Source organism: Capra hircus, chromosome 19 (genome assembly GCF_001704415.2).
Source record: "Capra hircus breed San Clemente chromosome 19, ASM170441v1, whole genome shotgun sequence".
In the NCBI taxonomy this organism is placed as follows: Eukaryota; Metazoa; Chordata; class Mammalia; order Artiodactyla; family Bovidae; genus Capra; species Capra hircus.
The window spans coordinates 19,896,007-19,918,754 of record NC_030826.1 but is presented as its reverse complement, the minus strand read 5'-3'; the positions used below and the strand labels follow the sequence as shown (position 1 = coordinate 19,918,754).

General features: G+C 46.9%; 1 protein-coding gene across 3 annotated transcripts in view; it reads left to right on the top strand.

Moving 5' to 3' along the window:
* The window catches only part of KIAA0100 (KIAA0100 ortholog), a 28,096-nt gene continuing 6,319 nt past the window's right edge, over positions 972-22,748 (top strand). For 2 of the 3 annotated variants that reach the window (XR_001919682.1, XM_018064310.1), the window contains exons 1-27: positions 972-1,099; positions 1,938-2,061; positions 2,587-2,636; positions 2,934-3,078; positions 3,244-3,362; positions 3,599-3,659; positions 3,844-4,033; positions 5,008-5,131; positions 5,294-5,418; positions 5,660-5,727; positions 5,835-5,980; positions 6,640-6,758; positions 6,867-7,030; positions 7,189-7,447; positions 7,980-8,185; positions 9,436-10,528; positions 10,960-11,151; positions 11,293-11,495; positions 11,643-11,761; positions 11,867-12,087; positions 13,065-13,255; positions 13,380-13,479; positions 13,613-13,815; positions 15,451-15,745; positions 18,679-18,836; positions 19,124-19,330; positions 22,410-22,509. Coding sequence is in view for 2 of the 3 variants with exons in the window: in XM_018064310.1 (XP_017919799.1) it covers positions 1,032-1,099; positions 1,938-2,061; positions 2,587-2,636; positions 2,934-3,078; positions 3,244-3,362; positions 3,599-3,659; positions 3,844-4,033; positions 5,008-5,131; positions 5,294-5,418; positions 5,660-5,727; positions 5,835-5,980; positions 6,640-6,758; positions 6,867-7,030; positions 7,189-7,447; positions 7,980-8,185; positions 9,436-10,528; positions 10,960-11,151; positions 11,293-11,495; positions 11,643-11,761; positions 11,867-12,087; positions 13,065-13,255; positions 13,380-13,479; positions 13,613-13,815; positions 15,451-15,745; positions 18,679-18,836; positions 19,124-19,330; positions 22,410-22,509 (5,050 nt within the window). In the remaining variant the exon portion in view is untranslated. Of the gene's footprint in view, positions 1,100-1,271; positions 1,671-1,937; positions 2,062-2,586; positions 2,637-2,933; positions 3,079-3,243; positions 3,363-3,598; positions 3,660-3,843; positions 4,034-5,007; positions 5,132-5,293; positions 5,419-5,659; positions 5,728-5,834; positions 5,981-6,639; positions 6,759-6,866; positions 7,031-7,188; positions 7,448-7,979; positions 8,186-9,435; positions 10,529-10,959; positions 11,152-11,292; positions 11,496-11,642; positions 11,762-11,866; positions 12,088-13,064; positions 13,256-13,379; positions 13,480-13,612; positions 13,816-15,450; positions 15,746-18,678; positions 18,837-19,123; positions 19,331-22,409; positions 22,510-22,748 lie in introns of those variants that run through there. The other variant, XM_018064311.1, reaches the window with a different exon arrangement.

Here is a 22,748-nt window from a genome sequence, read left to right as displayed (position 1 = left end):
AGTCTCCAAGAGAAAGCCTGGAAGATGTTTAGGAGGTTAGGATGTCAGAGCAAAGGGATGTCAAGTACTTATTTTGAAATAAGTACGTCAAAGGCGCTAAAGCTAAATTTCTTTAGCTTGTATTGACATCACTGTACTAGAGTTGGACAGAAACTGTCCAGTGCCTTCGTTTTACAGAGAAGGAAACAGGCAAAATAAAGTTGACTCAGAATTATCTATTTCATGTAATTATGCTTGCTCCCCAGGTAAATTGTTGAAGTGCAAGAACAATATTCTCTACTTCAGTAATATGCCCCTCCTAGCCCAGTGCCTAAATGGTACTATTCTCAGTAGTAACTGAAAACTGCAGTGAAGAGTCCAGAATGGTGCAACTCATTCCTTTGTGGATGGAATGAGGTGGGATATTTGAGGCCTTTAAATACCTCTTGGTTTCCTCCTTACTGATGTTCAGACAAGAATGAGTTAAGATAACTAGTTCGTGTGATTCAGAAGTATAACTTCCGCGGTAGCCTCAGTCCGAGCCCTAAGTAGCCAAGCAGACTACAACTACTCCGGGATACTGCTTTGAAAGTGTAACTCTCCGCGGCCGAAACTACCCAGCAAAGACCACTGCCAGCCAGCGAGGAGGGCCGCGGGCGGGTGGCAAACCCCTGGCTTCGCTTTTCCGGGTTCAGAACGGTGCGCCCGGGGGCGGGACTTGTGTGTCAGTCGTGGGCCGCTACCCGGCGCTCTCCTTCTGGAGCCACGCCTTCACTTCGCGCAAGCAGCCAGTCGGCCCAGCTGAATCGCGGGCGTCGGGCGGGGCAGGGCAAGGAGACGGCTGGCTGGCTGGCGGGCTGCGGGGGGCGGGGCGCAGGCGCGCCAACGCTTCCTCGCCCAGCGTTGTCCCTGCGCGTGCAGCTGGTTGGCCCGCGGCGGCGCAGCTCGGAGCCGGCGGGGCGGGCGCGGGGGGGCTGGCGCCCCGGCAGGGCGGGGGCCGGAGCCAGGCCGGGCCGGGGCCGGGGCCGGAGCCAGGCCGGGCCGGGGCCGGAATGCCCCTGTTCTTCTCCGCGCTGTTGGCCTTGCTTTTGTTAGGGCTCAGCGCCCTCTTCCTAGGCCGGTGAGGGGATCCCGGCCACGGCGGGTGGCGGAGGGGGTGGGAAGGGAAGGAAGAGAGACTGAGGAGGGGGCGCGCTGGAAAGAGGCGCGCGGGAGGGGGTTGGGGGTAGTTGCGCGGGCGGCGGAGGGGGAGGGGCCGGAGAGGAGGCGCGCGACGAGGGGAGAGGTCGCGCGGGGGCGTAAGAGTGGAGCTGGCTGGAGGGAACCGCGAGAACCGGGAGATTGAGCAAGCGGCCGAGGCCTGAGAAGATGCTGAGATTGGGTGGTGGATAGAGGTGTGAATGAGGAGGGGGCCCGGCATAGTGGTTTTTCTTTCCCCATCCGGATGCCCGTGAATGTCCCCTTTCCCGAGTGCGAAGGGCACCTGCAGCCTCGCCCTGGAGAGCCGGAACAGGTCTGGCTGCCCAGGGAGAGCGGCATTGGAGCCGGCCGGATGTGACCCCACACTGCCTTCTCGCAGACACCTGTCTGGAGGGCCGAGGAGGAGACCTTTAGGGGGTTGTGTGATGGCACACCTGACACGGATGCCTGGACTTCAACTCCTGTTGGAACCTCTTCTCCCTACCTCGGAGGTTCCTAAGGATTTGAGGGATTGCTTTCTTTGCCTCCAACTTAAACGGTGGCGCTTAGTTCGTCTGATTTCATTTGGGTGGAGGGGACACTCTTGGGCTAGGGTCCTGATCAGCGTGGCTGAATGTATGTGACAGAGTGGTGTTTTGGGAGACAGGAGAATTTCCCCAGAAGATCATGATCTTTTGCTAGGCTTTTTAAGACCTGCAGGGGGTGAGGGTGGCCACCCTTTGGGAGAGGGTCCTGTGAACTCAAGGATTTTTCTGCAGGTGGCTTGTGGTCCGGTTGGCCACCAAGTGGTGTCAGCAGAAGCTGCAGGCAGAACTAAAGATTGGCTCCTTTTTTTGGATTCAGAATGTCAGTCTTAAGTTTCAGCAGCACCAGCAAACAGTGGTGAGTCCTGGGAAATTCCCGGGGAATGTATGTGGGTTGATCTAGCTGAATTTCAACTTTTAACTTCCTTTTTAAAAAATCCTGGTGGCTTTCCTAGTTAACCCAGCCTTGCCACCCCTTTGCCAAGATGATTGTAGAGCATATTTGAGAATACTGGAACTGATGCAAGTTCTTTTAAAAATACTTCTGAGGCACAGGGTGTCCAGGGCATGTAAAAAAAAATAGGGAAGTAAAGTACAGAACAAAAATACAGAAGTAACGCAGAGAACCAAGATAACGAAGATTGCCATTCTAATATAAGAGGGGAAATGGCAAAAATCCATGAAAGAGAAATATTAAAGTCTATCCAATGTCACTGAGAGGAACAAGATATAGTGCTGAGGAGAGAGGCTGGGGGAAATGGAATGGAGAGTAGTGGAAGGGCTCTCGCACTTCCTCCTCTTCTTACACCGTTTCTTGTCTTGTCAAACTGCCCTGGGCTTACCTAACAGCCACTGTACAAAGCTTCCTCCCACACTGTTTTAGGAAATCGATAGCCTGTGGATTTCCAGCAAACTCCTTAGCCATGATCTGCCGTGAGTACCCTATCTCTTCACTCTCCTCTTGGGGAATGTTTTGGGATTGTGGTTTGCAGATAGAGATTCGTTTACAGAGGCCCCGCAATCCAAGGAGGGAATCGGGTTCTTGATGGTGTCTCTGGGTTAGCCTGGAAGCTGTTGTATTGTGAGACAGATATTGATAAGTACTCTGAGACTGTCTTCCATGATTTGAGCTGTTTTTAGGGAGGATGGGAAAATGGGTATGAGGGAGGGAAAAAGACTGGTATGGAAGGGGTTTGGACCTGATGGCAGTGAGATTTCTCTCCTGGACAGACACTATGTGGCCTTGTGCTTTGGAGAAGTACGTATCAGAACTGACCTACAGAAGGTTTCTAGCCTGTTTGCCCCGTTCTCCCAGAGTACTGGGGCACACCAAAAGGAGCTGGCCTTCAGCCCATCCTTACTGAAAATCTGCCAGGTGAGGCTACTTTCCCACTTCTCTGGACTGAAGTAGGAATGGCTGGCTTTGGAGTCATGGTGGCTTTTTAAGGCATAGTGCTAAGAGGTGCCTTATTATTTTTCCATTGGAAAGGCCACGACATTGCCTTGATATTAATCATTCATCTTTGCATCTTCCTTCTAGCTGTTTTCCATTCATGTAGATTCTATAAACATCATGGTCCTCAAGGTGGCTACTTCTGAGTCCTTGTGGCATATTCAGATCAGAGAAAGCAGTTTTCTTTTGGATAGTGATGGGAAGAGGTAAGCATGGGGTAGAAAAAGTTTCGGTAACCCTGTTGTTGCCTTACAGTTGTTTCAGGCTGGGTGGATATCAGGGCTTTCTTATCAAGGTGTCAAGTTCTCTCATTCTGTGTAATTTGAGGAGAGAGTAAGATTAAGCACTTCTGCTTGCCTTGGGCCTTCCAGCCAACAAAGCTTGACTGAAGGTAAATGATGAGGAAAGGAGCCAGGTGCTCTTTTTATTTTTCCTTTCCCAGGCTGAAATGTGAGGTGAGCCTAAGTCAGATCAACAGCAAAGTTCTAAAGAGCGGCCAGTTGGTGAGTATGTCACAGTCATTCAGATGCCTTGTTTTTCTTCTGGGCATAAAGTACGAAGGCGCTCAGGGCTTGTACTCTAGATTATGTGTGCTATCGGGTTCCCTCAGGGATGTGTTCCAGACCACAGCATTTTGACTGCAAACTCCCGGCACAGTCACACCTTAGAGGCTTGTCTTCCCTGTAGGAGGACACTTGTCTAGCGGAGCTCTCACTTGCCCTAAAGCTGTGTCTTGAGGTGGGCATCAGCAGTGGGCAGCTGAAGGCGATCACGGTGGATGTGTGGACACTCCATGCCGAACTGCATGAGGGCCTCTTTCACAGTCAGCTGCTGCGCCAGGGCACAGGCCTGGCCCCCAAGCCTCTTCCCTGTTCAGGTAAAGTCCCAGTCAGTGAGCTTCTTAGCTTCCCTGTAGGGCATTCTTTTGGAAGTAGAAAAAAAAAATAGTCATCTCACCACTCATTTAGATGTGATTTGTTATTTGCCATGGCCTTTAATACTGGCCTTTGAGGATAGCTAGAGGAAAGAAGGCATTTGCTTGTGGTACATGAAAGAACATTTAGTGAGTAATTATCATAAATGAGGTCTGAACTTTGTGTTTTGTACATGTGCCCCTACTAAATCCTCAGCATTGCACAAATGAGGAAACTAAAGTGCCTAGGAAGATTAGCTAACTTGACTGAGATCACATGGGTAGTCAGTAGTAAAAATGGGGTTTGAATTATTTGGCCCGAAAGTCCGTATTCTTTTCATTATAATAACCTGCTCTCCATAGCGTTTTTTAGTTATTTATTTTGACGTGTACACACTATTACATTCATTGTTTTATTTTTATCCACACTGGGTCTTTGTTGCTGCATGCCAGCTATCTAGTTGCAGAGAGCTGGGTCTACTCTCTTGTTATAGTACACAGGCTTCTCATTGCGGTGGCTTCTCTTGTTCTTGAGCACAGGCTCTAGGCACTTGGGCTTCAGTTGTTGTGTCACACAGGCTCATTAGTTGTGGCTCGCAGGCTCTAGAGTACGGGATCAATAGTTGTGGTGCACAGGCCTAGTTGCTCTGTGGCATGTGGGATCTTCTTGGACCAGGAGTTGAACCTGTGTCTCCTGAATTGGCAGGCAGATTCTTACCCATTGCGCCACCAGGGAAGTCCTCCAGACTGTTTTTTAGACCCTGGGGAAGGAAGTACAGTGGGTGCCTGGATATCTGGGATCTTGGCCTTATTGCCTAAGTTTGGACGTTAGCCTAGCCTACTTTACATGGGAACGTTTGGCTGAAGAGGGCATGGCATATTGAGCGACTTGAGTGTTAGGAGTTGATGGCTTTTGTATTATTTATTGGTGTTTTCAGAGGTGACAGAGAACTTGGCTGAGCCAACTCTGCCTGGCCTATACCTCCTTCAGCAGCTGCCAGACCAGGTCAAAGTGAAGATGGAGATCACGAGTGTGGTGTTGTCCATGAATAGTCAAAAGAGGTGAGGTCTCTCCTGACACAGAGGTGTGGAGAGTGATAGTTGGAGCTGTGTGCTGGGATCTCCATAACCAGCCCAGTAGCTACACTGAGCTTGTGTGAAGGGGGAAAGGGAGTAAGACTAGCATCCCACGTGTTTCTAAGCCAGACTCTGTCTCTGGTCCAGGCACCTGAATTGGACATTGAAGCTGCTGCATTTCCTATACCACCGTGATGAGGATCAGCTGCCCCTGCGAAGCTTCACGGCGAATTCCGATGTGGCACAGATGAGCACCGAACTCCTTCTGAAAGGTTCATGGGTGGGGTCAGTGGTACTGAGAGAGAACGGGAGGACCAGTCACACTCTTCCCCAATGCCTTACTTGGTCTTCTTAACTCAGTGTCAGTGAAGCAGAGGAGGGGGAGTTGGAAATGTACTGAAACTAACGAGCGTTGGTGACATTCTTTTTGTCTCCTCGCCCGCCCCTGACCCTCTCTAGTCTTTCCTCTCACCCTCTCCGTGTTCTCCTCTCATCTGCCCTTTGCCCTTACAGATGGATTGTTGCTGTCCCAGAGCCGCCAGCGCATTGTCTGCCTCAACTCTCTCAAGGCTAACGTGCAGGTCTGTTGACCAAGAATCATTCCTTTTTCTGCTCTCCCTGTATGTCATTGAGTCGTGAGCATATAAAATAAAATCTGAACCCACAGTTCTGGTGTCCTCGTTTCCAGGTGACCACCATTGACCTCTCAGCCTCCCTGGTTCTGAACACTTGTATTATTCATTACCGGCACCAGGAGTTCTCTCACTGGCTACACATGCTAGCACTGGAAACCCAAGAGTCTAGTTCATCTATTCTTAAGCAAAGGAAGAACAGGTCAGTGTAATCTTTTTCGGCCACCGTCTTATCAGGTGGATTCTTGGATTTTTTGGTCTAAAGTGGCATCTTGTGTTAAATATGTATTTACTTGTTTGATCTTTTTTAACTCTCAGTTTCAACAGCCCAGTCTAAACAGCAAACATGCTTTATGTTTTCTGTTAGATGAGACGCAGGCAGTAGAATGAATGACAGAATTCTTTGTTTTTATGTCCTTGGTGCCCAGCACAGTTCCTTATTACATAAAATGAACATTTCTTGAATTGAACTTAAATAATCAATGTCTCATCTGCCTTAGTCATTAGTGCCATGGCTGTGTGTGTAGTACTTGCATTGTGTCCCATAGAGGTCAGTGGTTTGTAAGGGATGCTACTTGGTGGTATTCAGTTGAATCATAAGATACACTGATATTCACCATATTTGACATATACTATTTGATACATGAAAATAGCAATTTCATCTGGTTCAACCTCATAAGTCTCTATGGATTATCACTGGGAGTAGGAGGAAGCTGATGAGTTCAGTCTTTTTCTAGTTGCATCCTTTCCTAATAATCACAATAAAACTCACCTTACCTTTTGAGAGCTTCTGAAATCTATAACATGATAGGAAGTTGCAGTTCTTTCCTTGTCAAACAATGAGGTCTTGTCCCCGTACAGATCCTTTCCTCAAATCCTGGCACCGATCATCTTTAGCACTTCCATCTCCAACGTCAATGTTTCCATTCAGCTAGGAGATACACCACCCTTTGCCTTGGGATTCAATTCCATCTCTCTGGGTAAGGCTCAGCGATGGAAAAGGAACAATTTATTCATTAATGGAGCTGGGCCCAGTTGATGGCCACTGTGGCTCCAAAGAAGTCCTCTCTCTCACCTTCTGTGTTTAGATTACCAGCACCTGAGACCACAGAGTATCCATCAACGGGGCGTGCTAACTGTGGACCACCTCTGCTGGAGGGTGGGCAGTGACTCCCATATTCAGAGAGCACCCCACCCACCCAATATGCATGTTTGGGGTGAGGCGCTTGTCCTGGACTCCTTCACACTACAGGTAGGTGGGGACTTTGGTGAACAGTAGCCTGTAGAGTTTGCTCATCCTGCCACGTTCTAGAGCACTGAGCACCTTTTTTGGCCACAGACGGTGCACCAGTGCATTACAGAACTGTTTGTTGGCATGCTTCTGATGAAGTCCCATTGTTTCTTTTCTAGGGTAGCTATAACCAGCCTCTGGGCCTGTCCAGCACTCAGTCAGATACCCTCTTTCTTGACTGTACCATCCGAGGACTGCAGGTGGAGGTATCAGATACCTGCGCTCAGTGTCTGTCTCGGATCTTCTCCTTAATGGGTCCACAGTCTGGGAAGTCAGCTGTCTCCAGGGAATCCTCATTTGGGGAATCTGTGTCGTTACTGTGGAAGGTGGACTTGAAGGTGGAGGACATGAACTTGTTCACCCTTTCTGCCCTGGTTGGTAAGTGGGACAGGAAGTGGGTAGTTATATAGTAGAGTATACAGTATACTATACTGAAGTGGGTAGTTTGTAACCTAAGCAGATTACGCTGCTGCTTCTCACGAAATAAAATCAGTTATTTGAAAATTTTCTAAGTCAGAGGCAGGAAATGTTAAAAGGTCTTGTGTAACTGTTGGGCTTCTTGATTATTTCTTAAGGGCTTACAGATAGCAAAGTGTATAAGAAAAAACAGCTTTGATATCTGATCAGGAGAAGGAGATGCAGTTAGTTTTCTGTTTCTTTGTGTATTTAGTTCTAGAGAGAAACTGATGTATCTCTGGGGAATTGGTGGGAGTTTGGGTACTTCTTTGGCCTTGCCAACTGTAGTTGGGTTAAAACAGGAAGGAAAACTTCCCTAAAACATGAGGAATTAGGTTAGGAAAGTGTGGGGAATAAGGATAGCCAGAGTGAAGGGAATAAGGAAGGGAGAGCGAGGACTGAAGTTGGAGTTTGAGAGCCAAGAACCAACCCTGACATGGTTTCTGGATGTTAGGTGCTTCTGAGATCCGGCTGGACACACTGACTGTCCTGGGAAGTGCTGAGACCTCCACTGTGGGTGTTCAAGGACTTGTGCTTGCGCTGGTGAAATCGGTCACAGAGAAGATGCAGCCCTGTTGTAAGGCTCCTGACATCCCTACTCCAGTGCTCAGCTTCTCCATGCTCTCCGTCACCTATCACAGCAGCATCCGCTCTCTAGAGGTAATGTTTCTATGGCGAGGTGGGGTCGGGTTGGTTTTTCCCTGGCTTAGAGCATGTTATACTGATACTCACCATATTTGAATGGCTGGCTTAGTCATGTTGTGAAACTCACCTGTGAGAAACATAACGCCTAGTGGTTGGTCTTTTTTCCCTGGCTTGTGTTGTACATTTGTATCTTTTAACATGGAACTTAAAATACATATAAAACCAGAGAGTATATGAACTTTCATGCAACCATACCTGGCCTCAAAAATTACCAACTTAGGACCAACCTCATTTAGCTAAACTCTGAGCAGTTGTGCCTGCCTTCTACTGTGGGATTATTTTGAAGCAGATATCAGACATACAATTTCAACTGTAAAGATTTCAGTGCATAAATCTGATATACAGATACATATATATATATGTATAAGTAAAGGGCTCTAAAGGTCATGATCTGGTGGCATTTTACTGAAGCACTCAGCTCATCAACAGGCTAGAAGAGATCTGAAGATGGAGGCACTGGAAAGTTTTGAGAGGCTTCCCAGTGCCTTTCTTCTCAGGGTATCATTTCATTTGGACATGGGGTCCTCTTGGGAGGAGAGTGAGATATTTCCCTGTTCATCGGACTTCACCTTCCTTTGGAAGCTGAAGAGTTTGCTTTACAGAGATTGGAACTCAGAGGAATTTTTTGGTCTTGGAATTTAAATTTCCTCTGTCTGCTTAACTATGGAGAATTGACTTTGTTTTTCAGGCTAACAGAGTTCCTCTAATCCCTTCTTTGAGGCATACTTTGCCATAAGTCTGTTGCTATATGAATTTGTGACCAGTACTTTTTAAGAATTAAGTCAAGGTACAATCAGTGCATGAACATTTTTCAATTGATTCTTGCAGTGGTTATTATACAGAAGGTGATCGTTATGGAAAGGTAATTCGTGAGCAGAAACGTAAAAGCCAAATGACTTATTGAGTACATCTATATACTGGATATTCTCTGGTAGATACCAGATAATTAAATGGCTTCTACTCTTAGACAATTTAGAATCTGGTTGAGGAGAACTTAAAAAAAGAATAAGTGTTGTAAGTATAAGTAGGAAATGTTAGCTCAGCATACTAGTGCAAAGAGGAGCAAAGCAAGGGGGTAATTAATGTGGTTGCTCAGGAAAGACTTCTGAGTGGAGAAGGTTCTTGTGCATGTATATAATAGTTCCTGCATCTCTCATGTTCTAGGATGTGGTAATCGATCAATCCTCTCCTCTTGTTCTATAAAGGTTCAGTGTGGCGCAGGGCTGACCTTACTCTGGAGCCCCCCAGATCACATGTACCTGTACCAGCATGTGCTGGCCACCCTGCAGTGCCGAGACCTACTAAGAAGCACTCTTTTCCCTGAGACTGTTTCCCTTGCTGAGCTAGAGACTCCAGCGACCCCATCTGAGCCAGAAGGCTGTCCCCTGGAGTCCTCCCTGCCAAAGCGGCTGCTAAACCTGACACTGGAGGTGAGCACAGCCAAGCTGACAGCTTTTGTAGCGGAGGACAAGTTCATTACCCTGGCTGCCGAGAGTGTGTCCCTGAGCCGGCACGGGGGTTCACTGCAGGCTTACTGCCCAGAGCTGGCCGCGGGCTTCGATGGCAACAGCATCTTCAGCTTCAAGGAGGTGGAGGTGCAGCTGCTCCCTGAGCTGGAAGAGATGATCCTTCACCGGAACCCCTTCCCTGGACTGCAGACGCTCCGGAACCGCGTGTGGCTCCTCTCTCTGGGTTCAGTCTCCGTGGAGTTTCCTTATCAGTACGATTTCTCGCGGACTCTGGACGAGGCCGTGGGCGTTCAGAAGTGGCTGAAGGGCCTGCATGGAGGGTCTCGCTCTCAGGCTTCTCCCAGCTCTGCCCCACTCCCACCTGATATACTCCTGAAGGTCCAGCACTTCTCATGGGTTTTCCTGGATGACATTTTTGAGGTGAAACTTCGTGATAACTACGAGCTGATGAAGGATGAAAGTAAGGAGAGTGCCAAAAGGCTGCAGTTGCTGGATGCCAAAGTGGCCGCCCTTCGGAAGCAGCATGGGGAGTTACTGCCTGCCCGCAAAATCGAGGAGCTGTATGCCTCTTTGGAACATAAAAACATTGAAATCTACATCCAGCGCTCCCGTCGTCTCTATGGCAACACGCCCATGCGCCGGGCACTGCTCACTTGGAGCCTGGCAGGGCTAGAACTGGTGGCTCTGGCAGACGCCTCCTTCCACGGGCCTGAGCGTGTGCTAGAGCAGGTTCGGGAGCTTGATCCAGGCAGCCCTTTCCCTGCTGAGGGAATAGATCTTGTCATTCAGTGGTGTAGGATGCTCAAGTGCAGCATCAAGATATTTCTGGGTAAGTAACACTTCTTTATTTGCAGAGCCCAGGGTTTGCCCTTGGAGCTCCAGGGAGCTCTTAGAACAATTAGAGAGGTGCTCAGTTATATTGGGAAAGGCGGCTGTTTTGGGCGTGGGTGGAGTGGGATGGGTGGACTCCTCTTCCTTTTCTCTGTTCCTGAATTTCACCCTGAAACTGCCTGGCTGAACACAGGGGCACAGCTAACATAGTCATCTTCAGGGTTAGTGCGGCTCTTGGATCTCAGCGTTATCCCCCTCACTCTCTGCTCAAGGTCTCTGTGCCCTGTGTTTAGCTTTGCTGCCAACTGCCAGCTCTTATTCTCTCAGTTGACCTTGTGAAGTAGATGTAAAAATAGTGGCAGGGGGAAGAAGGGCCTGTGAGTGCTCAGTTTCCTGGGTAGCCACTGTGTGTCCTCCCTGTGTTAACAGTGCGGATAAGAGACTATCCCCGGTACTTGTTTGAGATCCGTGACTGGCGACTGATGGGTCGACTGGTGGGCACTGAGCAGAGTGGCCAGCCCTGCTCTCGGCGGCGCCAGATCCTACCGTTGGGGCTTCCTTGGGGCAACGTGGCCATCGAGAGGAACATGCCCCCACTCAAGTTCTATCACGACTTCCACTGTGAGTAGGGGAGGGCAGATGATTTGACTGAGATGGTGGTGATGGCTGGGGTGGGAGATGAGCTGAGGCCCTTCTGGAGTAAAGGCCGAAGAGAGGGGTGAAGGTGTGTAACAGGCTGCGTCCTGTGCTCCTCTGCCCCAGCGGAAATCTTCCAGTACACCGTGGTATGGGGCCCGTGCTGGGATCCAGCATGGACACTGATTGGCCAGTGTGTGGACCTCTTGACCAAGCCCTCAGCTGACCCCAGTCCACCCCTGCCCTGGTGGGACAAGAGCCGTCTTCTGTTCCATGGGGACTGGCACATGGACATTGAACAGGCCAACCTGCACCAGCTGGCCACTGAGGTGAGGGGTCCAGAGGAGCTGTTTTCTTCTGAGGATGGTGGGGCTGGGGTTTGTACAGCATATGGTGGAAGAGAGAAAAGCACTCATTTGTGGGGAGAAGGTGATAATGCTTAGTTATATCTCACCAAGTTTTTGGGGTGGTTATAGGATCCATACAACACAACTGAAAATATGCACTGGGAATGGAACCACCTGTCTTTTCACTGGAAACCCGGTCAGTTTGTGTTCACGGGCGACTTGGATATCAACGTGAGAACAGCCTCTAAGTGAGTGGAGTAATGGATGGAGCCTCAGACGGTGTGGGACTCAGGGTCGGGGGAGATGGGGAGAGCCAAGGGGCCGCTGGTGACCAGGGCTGTGTCGTGAGCCAGGTATGATGACTGCTGCTTCCTTCACCTGCCTGACCTCTGCATGACCCTGGACCTGCAGTGGCTGTGCCACGGGAACCCCCATGATCACCATGGTGTCACTCTGCGGGCCCCAGAGTTCCTGCCTGAGGTGCCCTTGGGCCAGTTCCATGACTCCTACCGGGCCTTTCGCTCTGAGAACCTCAATCTCTCCATCAAGATGGATCTGACTCGGCACAGTGGAAGTGAGGCTTGGGTCTGGGGCAATGGGGAGGAAGGGCTTGGGAGGATGAGCTTAGACACCGAGGACTTCAGCTTGACCCTCTGGAGAGGGGATCAGAAAAAGAGCAAGGGAGCTTTGGGGTTAGGTTCCTTTTTGGAAGAGCGTTGGTAGAAGTACAGTTCTTGGGTCTTTGAAAGGAGAGAGTGTTGGAGAATGTGAGGCTTGAGTGCCATTGGGGTTTTTAAACCTCTAAAATCTGAAGCTTGGGGGCCTTCCCTGGTGGTACAGTGCTTGTCAGTCTGCCTTCTAATGCAGGGGACATGGGTTTGATCTGTAACTAGGGGACTAAGATCCCACATGCCAGGGCAGTGAAGCCTCTCTGCTGCAATGAAGGCCCAGCACAGCCAAAATGAAAAAAAGAAAGTACTGGGAGCTAGTGCTTCAGCAGTGTGTGGTGCACTCAGTCATGTCCGTCTCTTTGCCACGCCAAGGACTACCGCCTGCCCGGCTCCTGTGTCCTTGGAATTTCCCAGGCAAGAGTGCTGGGGTGGGCTCCCGTTTCCTTCTCCGGGGGCGCTCCTCCACCCGGGACTGAACCACACCTCTCAAGTGTGCTGCATTGGCGGTCAGGCTCTTTACTACTAGCGCCACCTGGGAAGCCCTTCAACAAGTGAATCAAAAAAGAAGCAAAACCGTGACGCTAGGAAGGGATTTAACTTCATCTGTGTTTTTTTATTTTTTATTTTTTTAAAATTTATTTGGCTGTGCCAGGTCTTAGTTGGCACACCAGAATCTTCATTATGGCCTGTGAAATGTTTTAGTTGAGGCCTGCGGCATGCAAACTCTTAGTTGCAGCATATGGCATCTAGTTCCCCGACCAGAGATTGAACCCAGGCCCCCTGCATTGGGAGCGCAGAGTCTTAGCCACTGGACCACCAGGGTAGTCCTTTCATCTGTGTTTTAACCACAGCTGGGAAACGTCTACCATTTCTTTTGCAGCGATGTCCCAGCCCCGGATTCTGCTGTATAGTAGCACCCTGCGCTGGATGCAGAACTTCTGGGCAACTTGGACTAGTGTCACAAGGCCTATTTGTAGGGGAAAGCTCTTCAACAACCTGAAACCCAGCAAGAAGAAACTCGGCCAGCACTACAAGCAACTTTCCTATACCGCACTCTTTCCCCAGCTGCAGGTCAGCTCTGATGACGCTGCCGACAGCTGTCCACTTCTCTAGTTTTCTTGTTTTCCCTCACTGGGTCTCTGAGTCACCGCCCTGGCACCATCCTCGGTTCAGTGTTACGTTCTCTTGTTGCCAGGTGCATTACTGGGCCTCATTCGCCCAGCAACGTGGCATCCAGATTGAGTGCAGTCAGGGCCATGTCTTCACTCGGGGAACTCAGCGACTTATACCTCAAGGTGAGACCAGAGGCTCCCTCGTCTCTCCGCGCTGTCCCCCGTCCTGTGCCTCAGTGCCCCCCTGCCTGTCTCCCTGCCCCACACTGGCCTTCTGTGCTGGCTTGTATGGGCCCTGTGTGCCTCCTCTCCTCAGCGGGCACAGTGATGCGGCGCCTCATCTCTGACTGGAGTGTGACCCAGATGGTTAGTGACCTAAGCCAGGCGACTGTCCACCTGATGGCTTCGCCCACTGAAGAGAATGCTGACCACTGCCTTGACCCCTTGGTAACAAAGACCCACCTACTGAGCCTGTCCTCCCTTACCTACCAACGGCACAGCAGTCGCACGGCTGAGGAGGTACCACCTGACACGTCCCCTCTCCTGCCTTGCTTGTATCAGTAGCTGTCTAAGTCTGCTCAGGCTGCCATAGTGGAATACTGTAAGCAGAGGGGCTTAAACAGCAGAAATTTGTCTCACTGCTGGAGGCTGGGCAGCGTGGTCAAGTTCTGGTGGGGGCTGTCTTCCTGGCCTCCAGATGGCTGCCTTCTCACTGTGACCTCACCCAGCAGGAAAATATGGAAGCTCTCTGAAGGCTCTTCTTGTGAGGACACTAATCTTGTCATGAGGGCCCCACCCTGATTAGGACTCCATCTAAACCTAATTACCTCCTAAAGGCCCCATCTTTGTAATCCCCATTACATTACATTACATTGGGGATTATGGCCTCAACACAAAAATTTGGTGTGAGGACACAATTCAGTTCATAGCGGTAGGCTTTAGGTTCAGTTCAGTTGCTCAGTCGTGTCCGACTCTGCGACCCCATGAATTGCTGCCTGCCAGGCCTCCCTGTCCATCACCATCTCTTGGAGTTCACTCACACTCATGTCCATCGAGTCAGTAATGCCATCCAGCCATCTCATCCTCTGTTGTCCCCTTCTCCTCCTGCCCCCAATCCCTCCCAGCATCAGAGTTTTTTCCAATGAGTCAACTCTTAGCAGGAGGAGGCCAAAGTACTGGAGTTTCAGCTTTAGCATCAGTCCTTCCAAAGAAATCCCAGGGCTGATCTCCTTCAGAATGGACTGGTTGGATCTCCTCGCAGTCCAAGGGACTCTCAAGAGTCTTCTCCAACACCACAGTTCAAAAGCATCAATTCTTCGGCGCTCAGCTTTCCTCACAGTCCAACTCTCACATCCATACATGACTACTGGAAAAACCATAGCCCTGACTGGACAGACCTTTGTTGGCAAAGTAATGTCTCTGCTTTTGAATATGCTGTCTAGGTTGGGCATAGCTTTCCTTCCAAGGACTCAGCATCTTTTAATTTCCTGGCTGCGTCACTCTCCACAGTCCCGGGTAATGCTAACTGTGTCTAATTATATATGTTGTCAGTTGATGATACAGTCACTAGTATGTGCACCCCTCTTTCTGAAGATACTCTTGCTTTTCAGGAAATGGAGTAAAACTTTTTTTTTCCTAGTGCTTTATTTGGTGGTCCCTACCCTGCCCCCAATTAAGGAAGGATTTTGAGATGAAATTCTTTTGAGTCATTTAAAATACAGTGGATGGAGCTTCCCCAGCGGCTCAGTGGCAGAGAATCCACCTGCAGTGCAGGAGATGGAGGTTCAGTCCCTGGGTTGGGAAGAGCCCCTGGAGAAGGAAATGGCAACCCACTCCAGTATTCTTGCTTGGGCAATCCCATTGATGAGAGGAGCCTGGCGGGCTATATAGCACGTGGGGGGTTGAAAAAGAGTTGGACACAACTTAGTGACCAAAAACAAACCAAAAATATTGTGTTTAAAATACAGTGGATATAGTAGGAGTGTAATATAGTACACACACTAAGCCCACGTAGTTTCCCTTTCACTCAGTCATCTTGTATCACTCAGAAGAGGTCTGTTATTCAGCAAGCCTGTTTGTTATCTTTGCATTTGTGGTTCAGGAGGAATGGTGGGAATTTCCATGCAACTCTGAGGTCCTTTCCCTGTTTCCTAGGAGCCCTCTACTCGAGTTGGGGATCCTGCCTTTCACACACATCAGCTGCACTTGGTAGATTTACGGGCTTCCTGGACAACCACCAATCGGGACATTGCCTTTGGTTTATATGATGGCTACAAAAAGGCGGCTGTGCTCAAACGTAACCTCTCTACTGAGGCGCTGAAGGGGTTAAAGATTGATCCCCACCTGCCAGCCAAAAAGCCAAAACAGAGTGTTCCTTCCAGTGCCCCAACCCCACCTCCTGTCAGCACTCCCAGCTTCAGTGGACAGCCTGATAAGGGGTCTTCAGGAGGTAAGCTGGGGAAGAAGACTCCGAAGGGTTATGTATGTGGGCTTGAACAGGAGTTTGAGAAGGACTAATTCTGGGTGGTTCAGTCTGTGTGTAGAGATGAAACTGTAATTTTTCCATATTAGGCCACCTAAGTCTTACATAGCAGTGCCAGGTGGGCATTAAAGGGTCTGGTTTCTGGGACTTCCTGGTGGTCCAGTGGTTAAGACTCCATGCTTCCACTGCAGGGGGCATGGGTTCCATCCCAGGAAACGTAAGATTCTGGCAAAAAAGAAAAAAGGGTCTGGTTCTTTCACTGGGAGAAGAAGATCAGGAAGGAGTGATGACTTAGTCAGAATGACTAAGGAGAAGAAAAAGAATTAGAGAATTATTTTGTGTTTTGATGAATTTGTTCAGTCAATAAATATTTTTTGAATACCTCACAGGCACAAAGCACTGTACTAGATTTAGTTGACAGATATATATGACATTCTACTTGGCTCAACAAGTTTGTTATCTTTGAGCTAAGATTAGTTCATTCACTCACTGAATCACTCACTCATTCATTCGTGGATTCACTTTTTAGCTTTACTGAGGGTTTGTAATGTACTAGACATGTGACCCTAGACATTAGAATTGTAAAGATGAGGGGAAGCTCTGAAACTAAGAGTCGTGAGGAACTTCCCTGGGGGTCCAGTGGTTAAGACTCTGTGCTTCCACTGCAAGAGTCGTGGATTTGCCAGGTTAAGGAACTGAAATCCTGTGTGCAGTACAGTGCAGCCAAAAAAAAATAAGTCATGAAAATGCTTTGTAGGAATGTTTAAGAAGAAAGTATTTAAATGAGCATAGGGAAGTCTAGAAGGGCTTCACAGAAAAGATAATAAAAAAGAGAGTAAGACTGATAAGGGGCTTCCCCAGTGATTTAGTGATAAAGAATTCACCTGCAGTGCAGGAGATGCGGGTTCAATTCCTGGGTCAGGAAGATCCCTTGGAGAAGGAAATAACAACCCATTCCAGTATTCTTGCCTGGGAAATCCCATGGACAGGGGAGCCTGTGGAGCTGCAGCCCATGGGTTGCAGAAGAGTTGGACATGACTGAGAGGTATAATAGGCAAAGAAAGAAAAGAGCATTTTAGGGAGAGGGAATAACAAGTACAGAGGAATACAAGTTCATGGTGAGTTTAAAGACAAGGTGAAAAATGCCAAGTGCCACTAGAGAGAAATTATAGCGTATGTGAATTCTTGACTAGTGAAGGAGGTTCTGTGGTCAGGGAAGGGTTTATTGAGGAAGTAGCATTTGAGCTGGACTTTAAAGGCTTAGTATGGTTTAAGCATGTGGAAATGAGGAGAAAAGGCATTGAAAGCAAAGGGAGTATCTTGACCAGGAGTGGAGTTGGTCGAGCTCAGTATGTTCAGAGGAGAGTGAACAGTCTGGGTTGGCACAAGGTGTAGCTAAGGGTGAAGATGGCTGGAAAGGAAAGCTGCAGGTAGAACATCAAAGGTCTTTCATAGAAGGCTAAGGGAGTTTTTGTTTCTTATTCAGTAAACAGCGGTGAACTGCTGAAGGATTTGAATAGGGGTGTGTCATCATTAGAATTTTACTTTTAGAAAGATAAATCTGGTGGTGGTGTTGGGGAGGACTGGAGAGAAAGTAACTGGAGGTGGGGGAGACAAAGGAGGAAACTATTACGGCATTTTAACAAGAGGCCATGGGTACCTGAACTAGGTAGAGGCGGCGGGAATGGAGATGAGAGGATGAACAGAAATGTTATGTACACATGTAAGATTTAGCAGCTCGTTGGAAGAGGGAGTTAGAACATGGAGAAAGAGATAACAATTGACTGATGCTTTGAGCCTGGTGACTTGATAGTAACAATAATATTAGAAATAGGAGAGCCAGAGGCTGAACAGGTTTGTGGAGGGGAAGGATTGTTGAGTTCAGATTTGGACATGCTGAGTTTGTCGTGCAAGTAGTACATCTAGATAATGTCTAAAAAACAGGTGGAAATGAGGATCTAAAAGCTTAGGGCTTAGAGTTAGAGATTGGGAGTTTCAGCATAGAGCTAAGTGTTAATGCCCAGGAGATAATGCTTAACTGTGTGGCAGATATCCTGTGAAATACTTTATATATTATTCCATTTAATTCTCTCAAAAAACCATATTAGATAGTCACTATTATTTTACACACAAGGAAACAGATTAAAGCCAACTGCCAAAGATTACCATCAAAGTAATTGGCAGAGATAGGATCTTGAACATTGGCACGCTAGTCTTAACTCTGGAGACAGTGCTGTTAACCTACCATTGTTGGACAAACTTTAGAAGAAAGAACAGGGAGCAGGCCAAGGAGAGACCTTAAGAGATAGACTTATCTCTAAAACCTGGGAGAAGGTGGAGGACCTAAAGGCATGATCAGAGAAAGCAGTAGAGCTAGAACACAGTGACACTGATGGCAAGGCAATGATTGATGTGGAAAGGAGTGGTCAACAAACAAATAGCATTTAAAACAATTTGAAGTCGAAAGAGAGGGGACATACGTATACCTGTGGCTGATTCATGTTGATGTTTGACAGAAACCAGCACAGTTCTGTAAAGCAATTATCCTTCAATTTAAAACAAATTAAAAATTAAAAAAATATATAAAGTAAAAAATAGAAGGAACACGATGGACGGGAAAAAGATCCTAGAGTAATTCAGAGGTGGATATGCCTAAGAGAAAGAAATGCTAGCGTTTACATAGTGTTTCTAAGTTTCTCTTGGGAATCTTTTACTTTTATTAAAATTGAAGGAAAATGAAATGACATCTGTTACCCAAAAGGGGTGGAGTGGGCTGAGCTGGAGTTGCAGGTTGGGGAGAATATGTTCTAGAGAAATTGAAAGAAGGGGAGTTTGGCCCTGGCTGTGTTCTCTTTCCTTTGACTCTGTGGCTTTTCCCCCGCTTCTTATTCCTCTGCCAGGTGCCTACATGTTGAAGAAGCTGATTGAAGAGACAGATAGGTTTGTAGTGTTCACAGAAGAGGAGTCAGGTGTGAGTGACCAGTTGTGTGGTATTGCTGCCTGCCAGACTGATGACATATATAACCGAAACTGCCTTATTGAACTGGTCAACTGCCAGGTACCCTCTCTTTACTAGAGTACCCCAAGATAGGGCTAGATGATAATCATGTGTGTTTACCTCCCCCCCTCCACCTCTACATAAGAATAGGTGGGTAGAGCTCCAAAACACTATCCTATTTATTAATAACAGGTATCGTGGATAATCACTTCCATTAGTAGAAGCCAGCAGAGCTCACTCAGTAAGCCAGAATTAGACCCACCTGTAGTCACTGGTACAGTCCTTTCACTAACCTCTGTTTTCTTCCCGGCCCTTGTGCTGTGACTCTGCTTCTGTTTCTGGCATAGATGGTTCTTCGTGGAGCAGAGACGGAAGGCTGTGTCATTGTTTCAGCTGCCAAAGCCCAGCTGCTGCAGTGCCAACACCATCCAGCCTGGTATGGTGACACATTGAAGCAAAAGACCTCCTGGACTTGCATCCTAGATGGCATGCAGTACTTTGCCACCACTGAAAGCAGCCCCACTGAGCAGGATGGCCGACAGCTCTGGTTAGAGGTTAGTCGGCAGGACTCGGAAGGCCTGATATCTCTCCAGTTCTCCATAGTTGGCACCTTTCACCAAAATGGCTTGCACGGTCCTTGATAGTATCTTTTGCTAGCAGGTTGTAGAATAATGAGGCTCGTAACACTTGAATATAGAAACTCCATGCAGTCTCTGGCCTGTGATCTGGACAACATAGTGCTTTTTCTTTTTTTTAGATCTCATACTATTTATTCTATTTCATTGCAAGAGAAATTCTCATTTCCCAACCTGAGAGTAAAATGAGTTGCAACTTTTTAACTTGAGATTGCTGACCACTATTAATAAGATCTTATTTATCAGTAGGCAGCCAAAAAAACCAGGCAGTAAGTCTGGGAATTTTCAATAAGCTCTCTAGCTGCTCTTTCTCTGATCTCTCATGAAGATGGTTGATTAGTTGTTTCAGAAAATCGGTAAGGATAAATAGAAAGACTGCTTGTCTGGGAGGCAGGTTATTATGTGAGATATGATTTCAGTTTGCCGTTTTAGTAGCCATGAGCCCTTGGACAATGGGCTACTCATTATCAATGGGCTACTCTCATTATCACTCATTCTATTCACTTTGACTTCAGCTTGGCAGAGTCCAAAGGATTCAGTTCCCTTCCCCCATGGTGACAGTGTCAGAACAGTCTGAAGACAGAAAACAGCAAGAACACAAACACATGAATTCACCTTTATTTGTGAAACTGAATTAATATTTCACTCACACAAGGTTGTTGAAAGGATCAAATAGAAAGTTCTTTGAAACGTACAAAGCTTCATTCAGATGGAAGTAAAGTCTTATTTAAGTCAGTATGTTTGGGGAGGTCTTAGTTGTATATTAAGATAATTTTTTTTGTTAGGCGAGATTGTGAACAGTTGGCAGGGACTAAGCTATAAATTTTCAGCATTTTGGTAAAACTTAAGTTTGCACTGTAATTTCTAGGATATACTATCATCAAATTTATTGAGAGCTCTAATGAGTATGAGATGTACCTAGCCACTATTCTGCATTGTGATTACTTAACAGGTGTTAAATGTACACATTGTGCTGGGTGTGGTCCATTCAGATGAGTTATTGGATCCAGCTACATCTGATTGGGACCAATGTGATAATTTCATTTTTCATTCTACTCATTGGAGACAAAGCTAACCCCTCTTCCCTCCTCACTGACTGATACTTATTACTCCAATGATCTTAAGGCTCAACCCCAAGTATAACTTATATAAGAGGTAATAAGCATTGAATCAGGGTCAGGTTGATGATAATGTGAAAGGTCACGCTGGTATATTACAGCTGTAGTTCAGGCAAGCAGTACTGTTTACTAGTAGTCTCAGGAGATAGGCAGAGAAAATGTTAACTACTCATGCAGAGGTAGGCAGGATGAACTATGCAAGATCTCCTTTTCTGGCATTTTCTAGACCTCTGGTTCTTTCAGGCATGCTTTCTTATGCAAGGGAATTCTTTTTGTCTCAGATTGTGGTATTAGCTTTAGAGTAGAACGTCCTTGGCTGAGGTGGGAAGGACTTTGATATTGCCGTTCCTATATGAATTTTTTTGTGACTTGGCAGATTGTCTGTGTTCTCGTTATCACTCATTCTATTCACTTTGACTTCAGCTTGGCAGAGTCCAAAGGATTCAGTTCCCTTCCCCCATGGCAACAGTGTCAGAACAGTCTGAAGACAGAAAACAGCAAGAACACAAACACACGAATACCAAAATGGGTGGGAAGTCATTTGTTTTGATGAATTTTTTTTGCCCATGACGTGATTTTTTTCATTTTTAAAAATTGTGATTAAAATATATATAATATAAAACTTATAAAACACAAAAAAGATAAAAAGGGACTTCCCTGACAGTCCAGTGGTTAAGACTTTGCAAACCACTGCAGGGATGCAGGTTCGAAGAGCTCCATGCAGTGTTCATGGCCAAAAAAAAATTGATAACGTTATATAAAATTTATCATCATAACCATTTTAAATGTATAGTTTAGTTGTATTAAGTACATTCATAATGTTTTACAACCATCATCACCATCCATGTCCCAAACTCTTTGCATTTTGTAAAACTGAAACTATACCCGTTAAATAGTAATTGCCCATTTTGCTTTCCCCCAGGTCCTGGCACCCACCATTCTCTTTTCTCTCTCTGTGATTTTGATTGTTCTTAAGTATCTCTTTTATATATATAAATTTTAGGTATGTCATATAAGTGGAATCATATGTGTTTGTCTTTTTGCTACCAACTGACTTATTTCACTTAGTGTATTGTTTTCAAGGTTCATCCATGTTGTAGCATGTGTTAGAATTTCCTTCCTTTTAAACCTGATTTCTATTGTATGTATATACCACATTTTACTTCTCCACTCATCCATTGATGAACACTTGGATGACTTCCATATTTTAGCTATTGTGAATAACACTATTATGAATATGGGAGTACACATTTCTCTTCAAGACCTTGCCTTTAATTCTTTTGGGTGTATTTTCAGAAGTAGAATTGCTGGATTATAGAGTAATTCTGTTAATTTTTTTTTGTTTTTAATTTTTGCCCACACTGTGTGGCATGTGGGATCTTAGTTCCCTAACCAGGGATTGAACCCACACCCCCTGCATTGGACACAGGGAGTCTTAACCACTGGGCCACCAGAGAAGCCCTTGTGTTTCATTGTTTGCAGAACTGCCATACTGTTTTCCATATTGGCTATAACATTTTACTTCTCATCAACAGTACACAGAGTTCCAGTTTCTGCACATCCTTGCCTTATTTTCTCATATTATGGTAGCCATCCTTATAGGTGTGAGATTGGACATGATTCGGTTTTTACCTAGCTCATATTTTTCTGGCCTGAATCCTGGCAAAACATGAATATAACTCAAGTTGGGTTTGGAGAGCTTGGGTAGTTTGAGCCAGGAGAGAGGGACATTTGTCCTTTACGTTGGGAGACTCATCAGTTCTAGGCAGTGAAAGTCTCAATAGTATTATACTTGCATTATGGAGATATATGACCCAGTTGGGCAGGACAAGCTACTGGTCCCCCAGGAGTTAAAGATGCCTATATCTCTCTGTCTTCAGGTAAAGAGTATTGAGGAGCACCGGCAGCGTAGTCTGGACTCTGTGCAGGAGCTGATGGAGAGCGGGCAGGCAGTGGGAGGCATGGTTACCACCACCACAGGTCAGTTCTCATCTCTTCCCTATCATGTGGTGAGGAGCAGACATGCATCCTGAAGGAGGTCTCATTTCTTTACTTATTCTTAAGATTAATATGGGCTTCCCAGGTGACTCAGTGGTAAAGAGTCTGCCTGCTAGTATAGGAAGTGCAGGAGATAGGGGTTCAATTCCTGGGTCAGAAAGATTCCCCTGTAGAAGGAAATGGCAACCTGCTCCAGTATTCTTGCCTAGAAAATCCCATGG